At 36.6% G+C, this 14663-nt stretch overlaps 1 protein-coding gene across 1 annotated transcript; it reads right to left on the bottom strand.

Moving 5' to 3' along the window:
- Positions 1-206: 206 nt before the first annotated feature.
- slc13a5a (solute carrier family 13 member 5a) lies at positions 207-14228 on the bottom strand. Its single transcript, XM_051677132.1, has 12 exons — positions 14031-14228; positions 12870-12998; positions 12084-12220; positions 11814-12001; positions 10920-11103; positions 9513-9635; positions 9173-9385; positions 7607-7713; positions 6875-6996; positions 4989-5150; positions 1126-1263; positions 207-825 (listed from the first exon to the last, which is right to left on the bottom strand). The coding sequence occupies exons 1-12, from the start codon at positions 14136-14138 to the stop codon at positions 700-702; spliced, it is 1737 nt and encodes a 578-aa protein (XP_051533092.1). The 5' UTR covers positions 14139-14228; the 3' UTR covers positions 207-699.
- Between the last annotated feature and the right edge of the window lie 435 nt (positions 14229-14663).

Below are 14663 nucleotides of genomic sequence, written 5' to 3'. Positions count from 1 at the left end.
CCAGCTTTTATAAGGTTACTGATATGACTGGAGCCTTCATCTCATGTGAGTGGTCATGATTTTATTACATATGTTTTAAAATTACTATTAATTTCTTTGGGTGTAAAACTTTTTAAATGAGGGAAAAATATTGAGTGCATCTTTAAGTTAAGGCCCACAAAATGTCTTTGATTTTTTCTGGCTGCCACACATGGAGAAATAGACAATTTAATATTTGACAATTTATTATTAAGAAATATGAACAAAATACAGGTTTTTAATTTTAATTTACATAGTAATAATTCTGGAACTGTACATGATTATGCATGTCAAAACTGCCTGGCATGTTTAGTTAAAATATAAAGCTGTTCACAGTTTGGAAGTTCATAGATTGTTTTACATCCTTTAAAATCTTAATAATATTATATGATTTTAGCCTTTTGGCTTTCAATGTGTATTCCTTTTATGAGCAGTGCAGCATTATCGCTTTTGAAGCCACTTTATTTTACCTTTAATTTTTAGGTAGTTACACAAATGTACATAAAAACAGCAGGTTAACTGCACTGTCACAGTACAAAAGTGCAAGTGATTGCACACACTATTATCTCCAGTGAAACCAGCCACTGGCTTTATCTTGTCTGGCCTCTTCAGTTTCAAATATAGTGAGAATAGTGCTGAATGGTGTAGTCTGGCAGCATATCAATGGTTGGATTCAGTCTCTCACAGATCTGTTTTGTTTGCCCAGCTGGGAAAGGTGTCTAAACTGAATATGGCTCTGCCCCAGCTGTTGATGGCCAAGGTGATGGAGAGGATGCCGATGATATTCATGACTATTCCTGTCTTAGCCTGTGGGTAGAAGTGAATTTAAATGTTACAATGTATTATTTTAAAATAGGTAATGCCCAAATCCTCCCTTCAAATAAGAAATATATCATCCATCTATTTATTCTTCCAATTTTTTATGTGATTAATATTATTTAATTTTTTAACATTCCATAACAGATCTTATACAGCATTTAGATTCCATTAGACATTACAGTACATATTACTCTGTTGTTTGGGATTAAATACTTTGCATTTATGATTTAATAATTCAAACAGAGTGCTGTTCGGAAATTTTCAAGAATATAAATAGTTAACACTCACCATATCCGACACTTTCAGGTAACCATAAGAGAAGACTATGGCGTTTGGAGGGGTCGCCACTGGGAGCATGAATGCAAAGGATGCACTGAGGGTGCAGGGGACCATAACATACAGAGGGTTGATACCTATTGACTGGGACTGATAAAATAAAACAATGTTTAGACAAACCAGCTTCTTTCTCTGAGGTATGCTACATATTTCATTTATTTCAGTCCATGCAGCTTTAATTCACCACTTTCAAGCTCTTCCATTAGTCATATTGTAACATTATAAAAAAAAAAATAATAATAAATAAATAAAAATGGCTTGTGTCCTTGTTATTCACAGTTTCTCCAAAAGAGGTCTCAGGTCTCTCTGACATTTTTCTTTAAGGCCATGTGGGTTTCAAGTTAGCTATGTCATAATTTATTGCAAAACTTATATGTCGATGATTCCATATGGATCCCCACACTCTAGAGATACACTAGCAATTATTAATTGTGAGCCCCTCAGTGTGTATACAGTTACTGTATACTGTGTGTTTCTAGAGTAACTGAGTAATTTGAGTAACTGTACAGTGTGTTTACACATGCTACACATGCTATTAAGATCCAGGTGATCTGATCACAAGTGGTCAGTTGAGACACATCGTTATTTACTTTAGTCTCAAATGTGTCTCCTGACCACTTTTGTTCTAATTTTGACAGGAGAGTCTCAGATTTCATGACTACATACTAGGGCTGTATATTAATTAAAATGTTTAATCAAATTAACAATATGATATTCAGATTAATTAACCAAATTAATCACAAGTATCAATATTTGCAATAAAATACCCCAAATATAGATAGTTCAATATATAATAATCAAAATAATTATAAATATTTATTATAATATATAATATATATAATAATTCAGAAAACTCAGAGACATTACATTATTGTGGCAGTCTTTAGAGGTCAGTCTATTGTTTGGTTTATTTCCATATCATTGAATATAAACCTATCACTGATCTACAACCCACAGCAATCCATTTTACAATTGAGGTCAGCAATCTATCCGAGGTAGACTTAAAGGGATAGTTCACCCAAAAAATGAAAATGAGCTCATAATTTACTCACCCTCGTGCCATCCCAGATGTGTTTGACTTTCTTTCTTTCTGCTGAACACAAACAAAGATTTTTAGAAGAATATTTCAGCTCTGTAGGTCCATACAAAGCAAGTGAATTGTGGCCAGAACTTTGAAGGTCCAAAAAGCACATAAAGGCAGCATAAACGTAATCCATATGACTCCAGTGGTTAAATCTATAACTTCAGAAGCGATATGACAGGTGTGGGGAGAAACAGATCAATATTTAAGTCTTTTTTTACTATAAAATCTCCTCCCTGCCCATTAGGTGGTGATAAGCACAAAAGCAAAAGAAGAAGAACGTGAAAGTGGAGATTTATAATAAAAAAGGACTTAAATATTGACCTGTTTCTCCCCTACACCTATCATATCGATTCTGAAGACATAGAATTAACCACTTTTAAATTACTTTTTGGATTACATTTATGCTGCCTTTTTGTACCTTCAAAGTTCTGTCCAGCATTCACTTGCATGAGATATTTTTCTAAAAATAATCTTTGTTTGTGTTCAGCACAAGAAAAAGCCATATGGGATGGCATAAGGGTGAATAAATTATGAGAGAATTTTCATTTTTGGGTGAACAATCCCTTTAAGAGATGTTCTCACAGGATGTGCACATTATTACATTCCGACTGTAAATAATGCATCAGATGGACACTTTTGGTGAATTTATGGTGCTCTAGCCTTTAACACTGTGTTTTTAGGATGTGCCATTTATGTCTAAAGCGCTATAAAGGCCATAAATGCAAAAACATTTTTAGGATGTCAAGTAAAATGTAGTTTTAAAGTTAAAAAAATACATCTCGGGACCTCTCAACTCTTGCATCCACCTGTCTTTGATCAACAGTCAGTTTGTTGTCCGTACAGCTGCACTTACTGCCCCTTGCTGACTGCGACTCGAAAAAAACATTGCTCAAATTGCTCCATTGGTAGGTACAATTCCTTATTATGGTGGTGTGATTTATTGCATTATTTTCTTAACACGTTATTTTTTATATAATCAATCACACTACATTTACACAGGTCTCTATTTAGCACTGTCCACTGAATGCCCAAAATGGACCCTAATACCGGTTTATAATACTGACCGTTAACTTCTTACCATCTATTCATGCAGGCTATCTTCATAACCGTCTCTTCATTCCTAACCAAAAGCATAACAAATGCGGACTCACTGAAAGCGTCCTTGACAAATGACTGGACTCAACAGGCACGTCTCACAAGTTGGAAACAGGGGCCATTAGGGAACAAACCCAAGCACAAAGTGTACTGATAGTGTACAGACAGTGTTCTAGCTCTGTTCTCAAAGCTAAGTTAAATTACAGGTACCAGAAGGAGGAACGAACAATGCTGGCTCACACAGCAGTGCCAGAGTATCTGCCTTCCAGCCTTGGGTGAATTAACAAGTTAACAGTCCCCCTTCCCCCTTCCCCCAACCCTCATTCTTTTTCATTCTTCCTCTCCCTCTCTTTTTTTTTTCAAACAGACAACAATGGATCATCTCCATGGCTCTCCCATGTGAGCCACTTCAGCTTTAGCCTCCAACAAATCCCCCCATTCACAGGCTCTCTTACATAGGCTAATTCATGAGGAGAGAGCAGCCTGTGCCAACCACACAGCATTAGACAAGAAAGGTGAAATCCAAAAGAAAGAGTTATGGAGTAAGAGTACTGTGCTTTTAAAAGGAATGAGTGAAAACCTTTTCACATTTACCCAAGTTGTTCATTTGTGTTTGGTATAATATGAACAAATGGCAGATGAACAAATACATCTTTCATTCCATTAAAAAAACAACAACAAGGTGAATGCAGTATGTGAATTGAAAAAAAGAAGTTTGCCATATCTCACTATGAAACAACATGAAACCAAACATGTCAACCAACATGAAGCTTAAATTAAAACTTAAAGTTGAGTTACTCTAGACCAGCTAAATAAACATAATGAAGGTACAAGGAAAGTTCCCAAGTATATGGACACTTTTTGGTTGTCAAACGTAGTGGAACAGATCCATAGTTAATGTGAAGGACTACACTTGCGGTTACTCTACTTGGAAACGTGTGAACTTAAGGGCAACTGACTTCATACATCCACTAAAATTTACCTTGGGACCTGCTGGTTAAAAGTAATTGCAAAATTGGCTCAGAAAAGTTAGATTAGTTCTGAGAAAAGGTCTGGCATCAATTCTTTGTTGATGGTTTCCTCTTGTGTAAGTGTGGCTTAAAGGGATAGTTTTTACTTTTTTACTATGCATTCTCCTCTTTGCCCAGTAGGTGGCGATATGCACGAAGAATGCGAATCGCCAAAAACAAAAGAAGAAGAATGTGAAAGTGGAGATTTATAGTAAAAAAATACTTAAATATTGATCTGTTTCTCACCCACAAAAAATCAAATCACTTCTAAAGATATGGATTTAACCACTGGAGTCATAAGGATTACTTTTATGCTGCCTTTATGTGCTTTTTGGAACTTCAATGATCTGGCCAACATTCACTTGCATTGTATAGACCTACAGAGCTAAAATATTCTTCTAAAAATCTTTGTTTGTGTTCAGCAGAACATCTGGGATGGCATGAGGTTGAGTAAATGATGAAAAAATATAATAATAATTTTTGGGTAAACTATCCCTTTAAGTGTCCAAATATTTTTTGGGGCCACATGTCAATCAACTGTATGTCAATATGTAATTAATTACAGATTTATAGCTTTAAAAATTGATGTAATGATGAATTTGAGGAGTGTACTGTACAGTGTGTACCATAGATGCGAGTATAGGCAGAAATAATGTTGCTGTGGCAACATTGCTCGTGCACTCAGTGAAGGTAGCTATCATCAAACACAGGATGATGGCAATAGCCCAGGGAGGGATGCTCTGAAGAGGTGACATCTGATCTCCAAGCCACTTGGACAGCCCTGAGACCTGATTAAAAGAATAAGAATTGGGTCGTTTATTAATAATGTTAAAATAAATTATTATTTCATGAAGTTAGAAGGTCCCCTGTTTAAATAACAGCATTAGCTGAGAGAGAATTTCATTCATATGTAAGCAAAATGGACACCATAACAAATATACCCAAATTAATAAGAACTGAATCGAAATCCGAATCGAATTAAGAGCTTGTGAATCTGAATCAAATCTGGAAATCTTTATCAATACCCAGCCCTAACAGGGATGTCAGTAGATCAAATCAATACTGATTGATCAATAAAAATCTATATTAATGATAACAAAAAATATTTAGCCTTTGGTACACATATTTTGATCTGTGCAGATGAAGGGGTAATTGACTGATTATGCTGTGGGGGTACTTAAGGCAGAATGTTGGGAAACACTGGACTATAGAATCTGACCTTCTGTATGCTTTAAAACCCCTTAAACACTATGGACACTATGGTTCAAAAGGGGGCGCTATATCGTGAAAAACGTTTACGCTTAAAGCATTAAAGTCTATGTATACATAAGTCAGGCATATGATGTATCAAGTGAAAGCTTAGTGTCTGAACTTTTCAGAGATCACTTCAGCATTTATGTAACTGACAATAACAAAATTAGGCTTCAAAATATTTGCGTTGAATATTAGCGCCCCCCAGAGGTAATGGGGTACAAATATTTATATGAAAATAAAAGTCCTTCACATAGCACCTAAATTGATAAGTCATATATCAAATGAAAGTTCTCATTATCAGGAATGTGACTGTACAGCTTATTTTGTTGCCCTAATACCACAGTTCAAAAGAATTGTAAAAGAATCACAAAGTGAAATATGATTTCTGTTAGTCATCAAATAAATATTTCTCTTTTATGCGCCGTTTGCTGCTGCTGTAAGCCCCAAATAGTTAAAAAAATTATATCTGCTTTTACCTTAGGCCGTTTTCTTAAAAATAAGCAATTTCTGTGATCTTGCTTGGCAGAATAATCTATTGTTATTTCTTAATAATCTACTTGTTATGTAAAAAATATGCCATCCAGCAGGAAAAGCATGCTAAAAAAATAATCAGAAAAATATGTTTTCGACTATTGATGTTATACATTATCACAAAGGAAAGGATCTCAGCTTTCTAATGACACTTATACTGAGATATTCGATGAAATAACAAGGGTGGTGCGTGAACTGAAAATTAGACTGAATGTCTATGGACGAGCACATCTTTGAGGGCCAAAATGCATAAGAGTGCCACATACATTTCAAATCTGTATATTGTGATGGAATGTGGTAGAGAAAAAAATCTTTTTTCTAGTGCTTGCTGCCATCTAGTGGAATGAAATAAGACTTTCAAAGTTAGGTAGATTGAAAAGAACCAGAATTACATGTTTACAAAGTTAGGACAAAAAAAATTTAAACATTCTGTTTATCATAAGATTATAAACACATACAAAATGATTTATGAATAATTGTAGTCATTTTTGTATTATTATTTGGGGGGATTTCTGAAAATATTTAAGCAATTTTTTGCAATTAGACCATAGTATCTGTGAGTAGTGAGCTTTTAAATTTGAATGTGAAAAATTAGGGGTGGCAGCCCAAAAATGTTTAAGGGGTTAATATAGGATTTATAATACAGGATATAATGTATGATATAAGATGGGTTAGCACTTAACAAAAACAAATATGCAAAACATATTCTAAAAAGCATTTGTATTACCTCACTGCCCTTCGCCAGTGCAAAGCCTCCTCCTAGCAGTAGGATAATGCTCCATGGCATTTTTTTCTGTGTCACCTTCCACGTGAGCAGAGCTGGAGTGGGGCCACTGTCCAACTGGGGCACTGACAAAAACAACACTCTTAATCATGTATGTTCATTGGACATTTTTACACATTTTAGGGTACAACTTACAATGTGTAATGCCCAGCTTTATTATATATGTACAAACATCACATACTGTAGTCCTAGAAAGTAACTGGACACTTTTGGACACTTAAGTCACACTTAAAAAATTTAGTATTTAATTGCATTAGATAACAAAATATCAAACCAAGTGGCAACTGCAAACAACTGATGCAAGGAACTTTTCTCATAACTAACTACACAGGTGTAGTTATACATCACAATAACTATGGACATGTTCCACTAACGTTTGACAACCAGAAAGTGAAGTCAATTTTAAACAGTACATCTACTTATCATATAAAATCTACGAAGATTCTTTGTGTGAAATGTTTTGCTTGAAAAGTTTGGTTACGCTATATTTCTTTAAAATGCCACTTGAATGCCACTTGGTTGTAATATTTTATTATAGTCTATAATGCAAAGACATTCATATAGTTTTAAGTGTTTCTTAAGTGTCCAAATACTTTTTGGGGCCACTGTATATTTGTTGCATACTTTAATCTAGTTAGTTTTACAAGACATCAGCTAAGCAGGTGTTTCACTGACCTGTGTCAAAGCTCTGTACTCCCCAGGAGCACATGCGCGGTGGTTTGGAGGGAAAAACAAAGAGCAGGGCAGCAACGAATACAGCAACTGTGGCATCTGTCACATACCTGCACAGTGAGTTGAGTCAGGGGCACAGTTTCAGGGTTAGGAGCTACAATAGAACAGGTGTTATGATTTTACCTAGGACTGAATTAAATACAGGATCACTTGCATTGAGGATAAACAGTTTGTACCAACCACAATTTGTTTTGTGTAGTGAATTATTGTAGGGAAATAATGAATAATTAATTATTGTAGTGAAGTGACATTTAGAAACCAAAATGGTAAATTATCCTATTCAGCCTATGTAATGTTATTCATTTTGCATATTATTTGACATGGGGCTGCACAGTGGCTCAGTGGGTAGCACTGTCGCCCTACAGAGTCCAAGCTCACCCAGGGTCTTTCTGTGTGGAGTTTGCATGTTCTCCCCATGTTCGCGTGGGTTTCCTCCGAGTGCTCTGGTTTTCCCCACACATAACATGCAGGTCAAGTGAACTGAAAATTCTAAATTGCCCGTAGGTGTGCGTGAGAGTGTGAATGTGTATGTCTGTTTGTCTTAACCCTTTGATGGACTGGCCACCTGTCCAAGGTATTTCCCTGCCTTTGGCTCAAGACAGCTGGGACAGGCTCCAGCACTACACGTGACCCTATGTAGGACAAGCAGCTAGAGATGTTTATTATTATTTGACATATGCAGCATGGCAACATCCTGTAAATACAGCAAATTTCAAGGTTTGATTTTAATTAAATTTTTGTTAACCTTTGTACAATAAAGAATTTTTGATACTGTGTTGGGTTGCCACTTGATGTCCAATGTAAAACCTGGGCCCTGAAGCAAAACCAGTTGAGAACCACTGATCTAGATAATTAGATATTGCCTTCCTTCTCAAGTACATTTTAAAAGTATTTGTGTGCCCAGTTTCTGTTCCTTATGTTCTTTTCTTTTTTAGATAAGACCTTTCACCCACAGTGAATCTCAGTGTTTTCACAATTTTCTTTTCTCAATCTGTTTACATGTCACCTGTGAGCTCATCAAGACAAACACTGTTTGAGAAAACTCCATTCACATTTTTGTTGGACATTTGACCCACAAATAAAGGGACACGCCACAACTGATAACAGGAGAACACACTGTTTGTGCTATGTAAAAGTTCGATGTTTACGTTACACTGACAGTTTCAGTAAATCACTTCGGATTCATTCAGTTTTGGAGATTTTTGGCCTGTTGGCCTGAAGCTTACCTTCCTAAGTCATTCCGTTTCATCATGTTTTTGTAAAGGTAGAACATTTTTTGAGGATGCTTGGAAATGGAAGATGCTTGACATTTGTTTTCCCTCAAAGACATCAGAGGACATCTGACTTTTCATTTCAATTTAAAATCTTACACAATTATTATGTTTCATTCTAATCAAAGATAAAGAGGGTCCTGACATCTTTTAAAAGAGATACTACTTAGTATTACTTGTAAAAATTGGGTCTATGTTTCTATCTACATGTCATTATTGTAAGTGTTTTCAGCCTTACTCTTTTTCAGCATTGAAAAGGCGTGTTGCCCAGCCATCAACAAAACCTGGATCACGAGTGAACCAAAGCACCACCAGCAGGACGAAGAGGGCTAGGACACTCAGCTCCCCAAATGACATGGGGCCGAGACGCTGGTGCTCCTCTTTAATTACATTATATGCAGCAATCTCCTTCTCTGACTTGACCGTCCCACAGCCCCATGTCTTTTTGAAGCTAGAGAGATTAAAAAATATATACAAAGAGAGATAATTGTCTATAGTTTAGAGTAAATCTCTATAATTTACATGGCATAAGGTTATAAGATGCCACAGAGTTTGAGTAATTGGGAAAGGACACTCACTTGAAACCCAGGAACACAACCTGTAGCCAGAGCCAGGCCATTGCGAGCATGATGATCATGTTTGGGAAGGCAAACCCAAACCAAGATGCAAAGTTTATAACATCAGGATTGTCTGGGAAAAGTCTATAGGTAAAAAAAAAAATGCGGATTAATATTCATATTCAGCTGTATTGACTTAAAAGTTTTACTATCACAGAGGCAACATCTAAATAAAAATATGCACATTAAAGACACCATGAATTCAAAATTGGTGTTTTGAGGCTTAGAGTCCATGTCTGTTATCCTTGAGGCAATCTACTGTACATGTAAGTTTAAATAAACTTTTAGCAGATATATGCATTTAAAATTAACTTTCTCTTCCAGGAAAGGATTCGGGTCTGTATAAAAATTTTTGTCCAATAAATTAGTCTCTAGAAAGTGAATGTCCCCTCTCTCTAATACCATCTGCCACTGACTAGCAACAGCAAGTAGCAGATCTTGTTTTTGCTGGGCTGTGATGGAAACTTAAGGCTGTTGGCTATAATAAAAAAGGATAAGTCCATTGATAAGTCCCGCTCCAACTTCCTGTTTTAATAGAGTGCAACAGTTCCTGCCCATTTATTCACCAGCCTTGGTTCAAGAAGTATTTTTACCATTCATTTTTTCCATAGGGTTTTCATAAAATTCTTCATAAAAGTGTTTTTATGCAAAAAGGTGATAAATGGGACAAACAGAGTAATTACTCTTGATGTATTGTCCCAAGCCACTGATTTTCTTTTTTTGATTTGCACATGTTTCTAAGCATAATAATTTTTCAGTTTACAATGTGACCTGGCAAGTTTATTGTTTGAACTTATCTGACATTATTTGAGTGAAATCAATTAACATTATTCAGTGAAATACAGTATATTATATATATATATATATATATATATATATATATATATATATATATATATATATATATATATATATATATAAATGCACATACATTGTAATGGAACACTGATCTTATACATTTTAAAAAGACTATTATTAGATAATATTTTATCTAGGTTTGATATAGCCATCTACGTAGCTATCTGATAACATCAGTTACTATAACGTTTAATGTTGGGCAAATCAGTTGTTCCTATTTGAGCTCAGCAAGCTAGCTAGCTAACTCATTCATGAAGCCATAGTTTAATCAGAGATGAGATGGCCAGCTTGCTACTTTAAAGGATTATAAATTATCATTAAAAAAATTAATTTGACTATGGAGAAAATGAATGGGAGTTTTACTTCTGGAACCAGACTGTTGCGCTGTGTAGGTATTATGTCAACACAGGCAAATAGCATTCATAAACCATTTCATGAGGACTTTGAATACAAGCAAAAGGTTAAGTTTGTCTCCAATTTAGGTTGAGGACACTAAGGTGAGGTACCTACTGGTTCATCTGTCCCATGAGAACCAGATTTGGCCCTGTGCCTGTGAGAGTGGCTGTCCCACCGATGCTGGCTGCATAGCACACACATAGCGTCAGACCTTTACACATCTTTAGTCTTTCCTCTTCCTCTCGATGATGCTTTTCTGTGTCTGATTCCAGTGAGAAACTGTGGCCATTAAGAACCACTGTGCACACACAATAAATCAGAAATAGTTTTACCTTCCATGTATAAGAAGCTCTAAATGAACAGAGTTTCCCATATCAACAAATACACAGAGACTAAATGTACATCAGATCTACTGATCTTCACTATGTCAGAACTGCATGGTCATATATCTTCAGGATATGTCAAGACCAAATCTTCAGATACACTATATGGCCAAAAGTATGTGGACACCCCATTCTAAATGATTAAGTTTGGCCAGGCCCCTAAATAAAGAAAAACCTTAATGTGTGCTACAGCACACAATGACATTCAAGAGATTGTGTGCCCTCCAATCTTTGTGGTAACAGTTTAGGGAAGGTCCTGATTCAGCATGACAATGCCACTGCGCACAAAGCAAGGTCTGGTGTGGTTTATTGGGTCTGGTGTGGAAGAACTTGTCTGACCCACACAAAGCCCAGACCTGAACCCCTGAACACCTTTGGGGTGAACTGGAACCTGACTGTGAGCCAGAAACTGTCATCTAATATAAGTGCCTGACTTCACTGATGCTCTTGTGTCTGAATGGGAGCAAACCTCTGCATCAGTGTTCCAACATCTTGTGGAAAACATTCCCAGATGAGTGGCTGGAACAGCCCCCTATTAATGCCTACATAGTTTGGGTGTCTACATAGTTTTAGACATATTGCAATTGCTATAACTCAACTAAAGGCATCAGACCAAGTTTCTTACCCTGGGTGTCAGTTTTTTTCTCAGTATTTTTCTCTTCACTTTCTGGAGTGGAGGTCTGTTCTTGATCTGCTGTGTTGTTGAGCTGCTCCAGCACAGCTTGAACAATGGGGACCATCATGGCAGTTGTGGCTGTGTTGCTGATCCACATGGAGAGGAAGGCCGTCACACCCATGAAACCCAACATCAGCCTGCAGAGAGGCAGAAGAGGCTAGAATGACACTGCTGTTATGCTTAAGGCCATTTTGAGAGGATTCTAAGTACATCACTTACAGAGCAGGGCGCACACCCACTATGAGCAACACCCGGAGTGCAATTCGCTTGTGAAGTTTCCAGTGCTCCACAGCTACAGCCACCATCAGTCCACCCAGAAACAACATGTTGGTGTCCTTCAAGTACTGCATACAAACCTATCACACAGACATATGATGCACCTGTGATGCAAAGTTTTGAGTCACAATAAAAAGTAATGCAAAAGAGATGAAAACACTTGAAACCAAAACGGCAATTGCGAGTGGGGTGGCCAGTGCGGTGGCCTCATTACATGGAGTAAACTCATTCCCTCAATTGATTTGAGTAATGGCAACAGTGGCGGGGCTAGTGGGTGGCCAGGGGTGGACCCCCTAGCCCCGCCACTGTCACCATTACTCAAATCAATTGAGGGAATGAGTTTACTCAATCAAATGTCAACTTATTAGGGTTTTCAGTGAACAGATAGTGAACCGATAGTGTCGTAAAAGCAAATGCGACATGAAAAGGTTCTGGTGGTGGTGATGGAAACGGTCCTGCATAAAACTCAAAATGTAGTTATAGTAACGTTCATTCTATGAGACTAGGTTTAAATTAGGTTACACCAACATTATTAATTTTTCTGGGTTAGATCAAGTGGAAATAGATAATTGAGGTAACAATTGCAAGTTACCACTTTGTTAAATGTAGTTTAAAATACAGATTTGAGACTCACACTGCATTCTATCAACATGTTAGCATCTTCTAAATCATGGAGGCAAAGTCATGTGAATCAATGAAATGATGTGCAAAAAAATGGCCTGAACTTACATCTTTGGACTCCATGATCCTAAATACTGGAAATAGCACAGCTGGTAGGAGTGCAGTGACAGCCAAGGGCAGAACCTCTGTACACCAGTACACTGCCATCAGTGCAACTACGTATGCACACGCAGCCTCCTGCAGACAAACAGGGGAACACAACATGAATGAGTAAGTGAAAATCAGGCATTAACTACTGCTTGATTTAAGAAATGTTCTGAAGTACTCCTGAAGTACTCACCTGAGTTCCAAGCCTTTTGGATTGCACTGCATATATTATGCTAAAAATTTAGCATTATAAAATGAGATTATCACCCATAATGAATTACCATAAATGTGAAATTCCTATGTGGGAAAAAAGCAGCTTATCCAGTCACTCTAGTAGTATAACCCCCATCATACCACAACACAATTGTAATGTGTAACTGAATGTCTTGTTTTGCAAGAAATGTAGATACTTAAACTATGCTCAGATTAAAAACAGGTTTCTGAGGTGCAAAGTTCCTTTCGTTATTCAGTCACTCAGAAACACTGCAATAAGATCTGATTGCTATCAGTCATTTGTTTCCAAAGTAGGCTATGTAATAAAAATCTTTGTTATTGGGATGATGCAATATGATGCGACATCATCTCCATATGACCATCAAAAATGCGAACTTATCCAAGTTAAATTAAGTGACTTTGCAATACAGTTTAATGCATTTAGTAACGGAATCAATATGGCTAATTGTTTTGTTTGAAAGTTTTTAGGCAATCTAAATATTTGGCATAACTATGCGAAAATATGGGACGAAAAACTTTTTTACACCAAAGGGTTAAGACAAAAAATAGGGCATTGTGTGTTTAGGAATGTGTCCCCCAGTGTCACGCAGTGCCTCGTCTCCATGTATGCTCTTCAAGACACAGAGAATCTAGTCTGAAACAACCTGTTATTCATGTAATGTGTAAAAAGTGTTCTTTACTCTCTTTGACACACTCTCATGAGAACTTGACTGTGTCAACCCTATTTAAAGGCTGCGGAAACTGAGACCCAACGCTGACCACGTAAAATGCATTTACAGAGCATCACTGATGTCTTAAACTTTTAATTGAAACACATTACCGACCTTTTTAATAACTTACAAGCATCATAAAATGACCAACACATTTACAATGTTATCATAGACGTACCTTTGTTCCAATGACTAGTGGCAAAGGCAGCAGAAGAAAAGGGGTGCAAAAGAGAATGAGTCCGTCTTTCATCCTCCATATAAACTTCAATAAATGTGAAACCATCATTTGTTACTTTAGAATAACTTTACAAATAAAAGTGCGCAAAACAGAACTTCTGACTACGGATCAGTGAGAACAGAGCATGGGTTTGCGCTCTCTTTTACACACACGCGCGCGCGCGCACACACACACACACACACACACACATACACACACGCTGAAGCACATAATTAAGCGTGTGCGAGGGCTGCACCCTGTCATTCTCAATGGCGACTTAAATATTAACTTGTGTATTTCACCATAAAATATCTGAGAAATGGTCAACACACCTGACTTTGCGAATGGAGTAAATTGTCTCTTGTTTTGTTTCGCTCTTCTTAGTACGCCATCTCGGTAACGAACCATTAATGCAGTTTTGTTCTGACAGCTCACTCTAAATATTATTACAGTAACTCGACTAAATAAAACTGAATTAAATAAGAATGCGAGATAGCATTTATAATCTGCTTTACTTAAATAGACCCGACATTTACTTAAATAGATGCAGATATTTTGTCTTTAGGATTGTTTATTTTATTTTAATTCATTTTA

The sequence above is a fragment of the Myxocyprinus asiaticus genome, chromosome 38 (genome assembly GCF_019703515.2).
Source record: "Myxocyprinus asiaticus isolate MX2 ecotype Aquarium Trade chromosome 38, UBuf_Myxa_2, whole genome shotgun sequence".
NCBI classification, from domain to species: Eukaryota; Metazoa; Chordata; class Actinopteri; order Cypriniformes; family Catostomidae; genus Myxocyprinus; species Myxocyprinus asiaticus.
The sequence above is the reverse complement of the archived record's forward strand: the minus strand, read 5'-3'. Positions and strand labels throughout refer to the sequence as shown.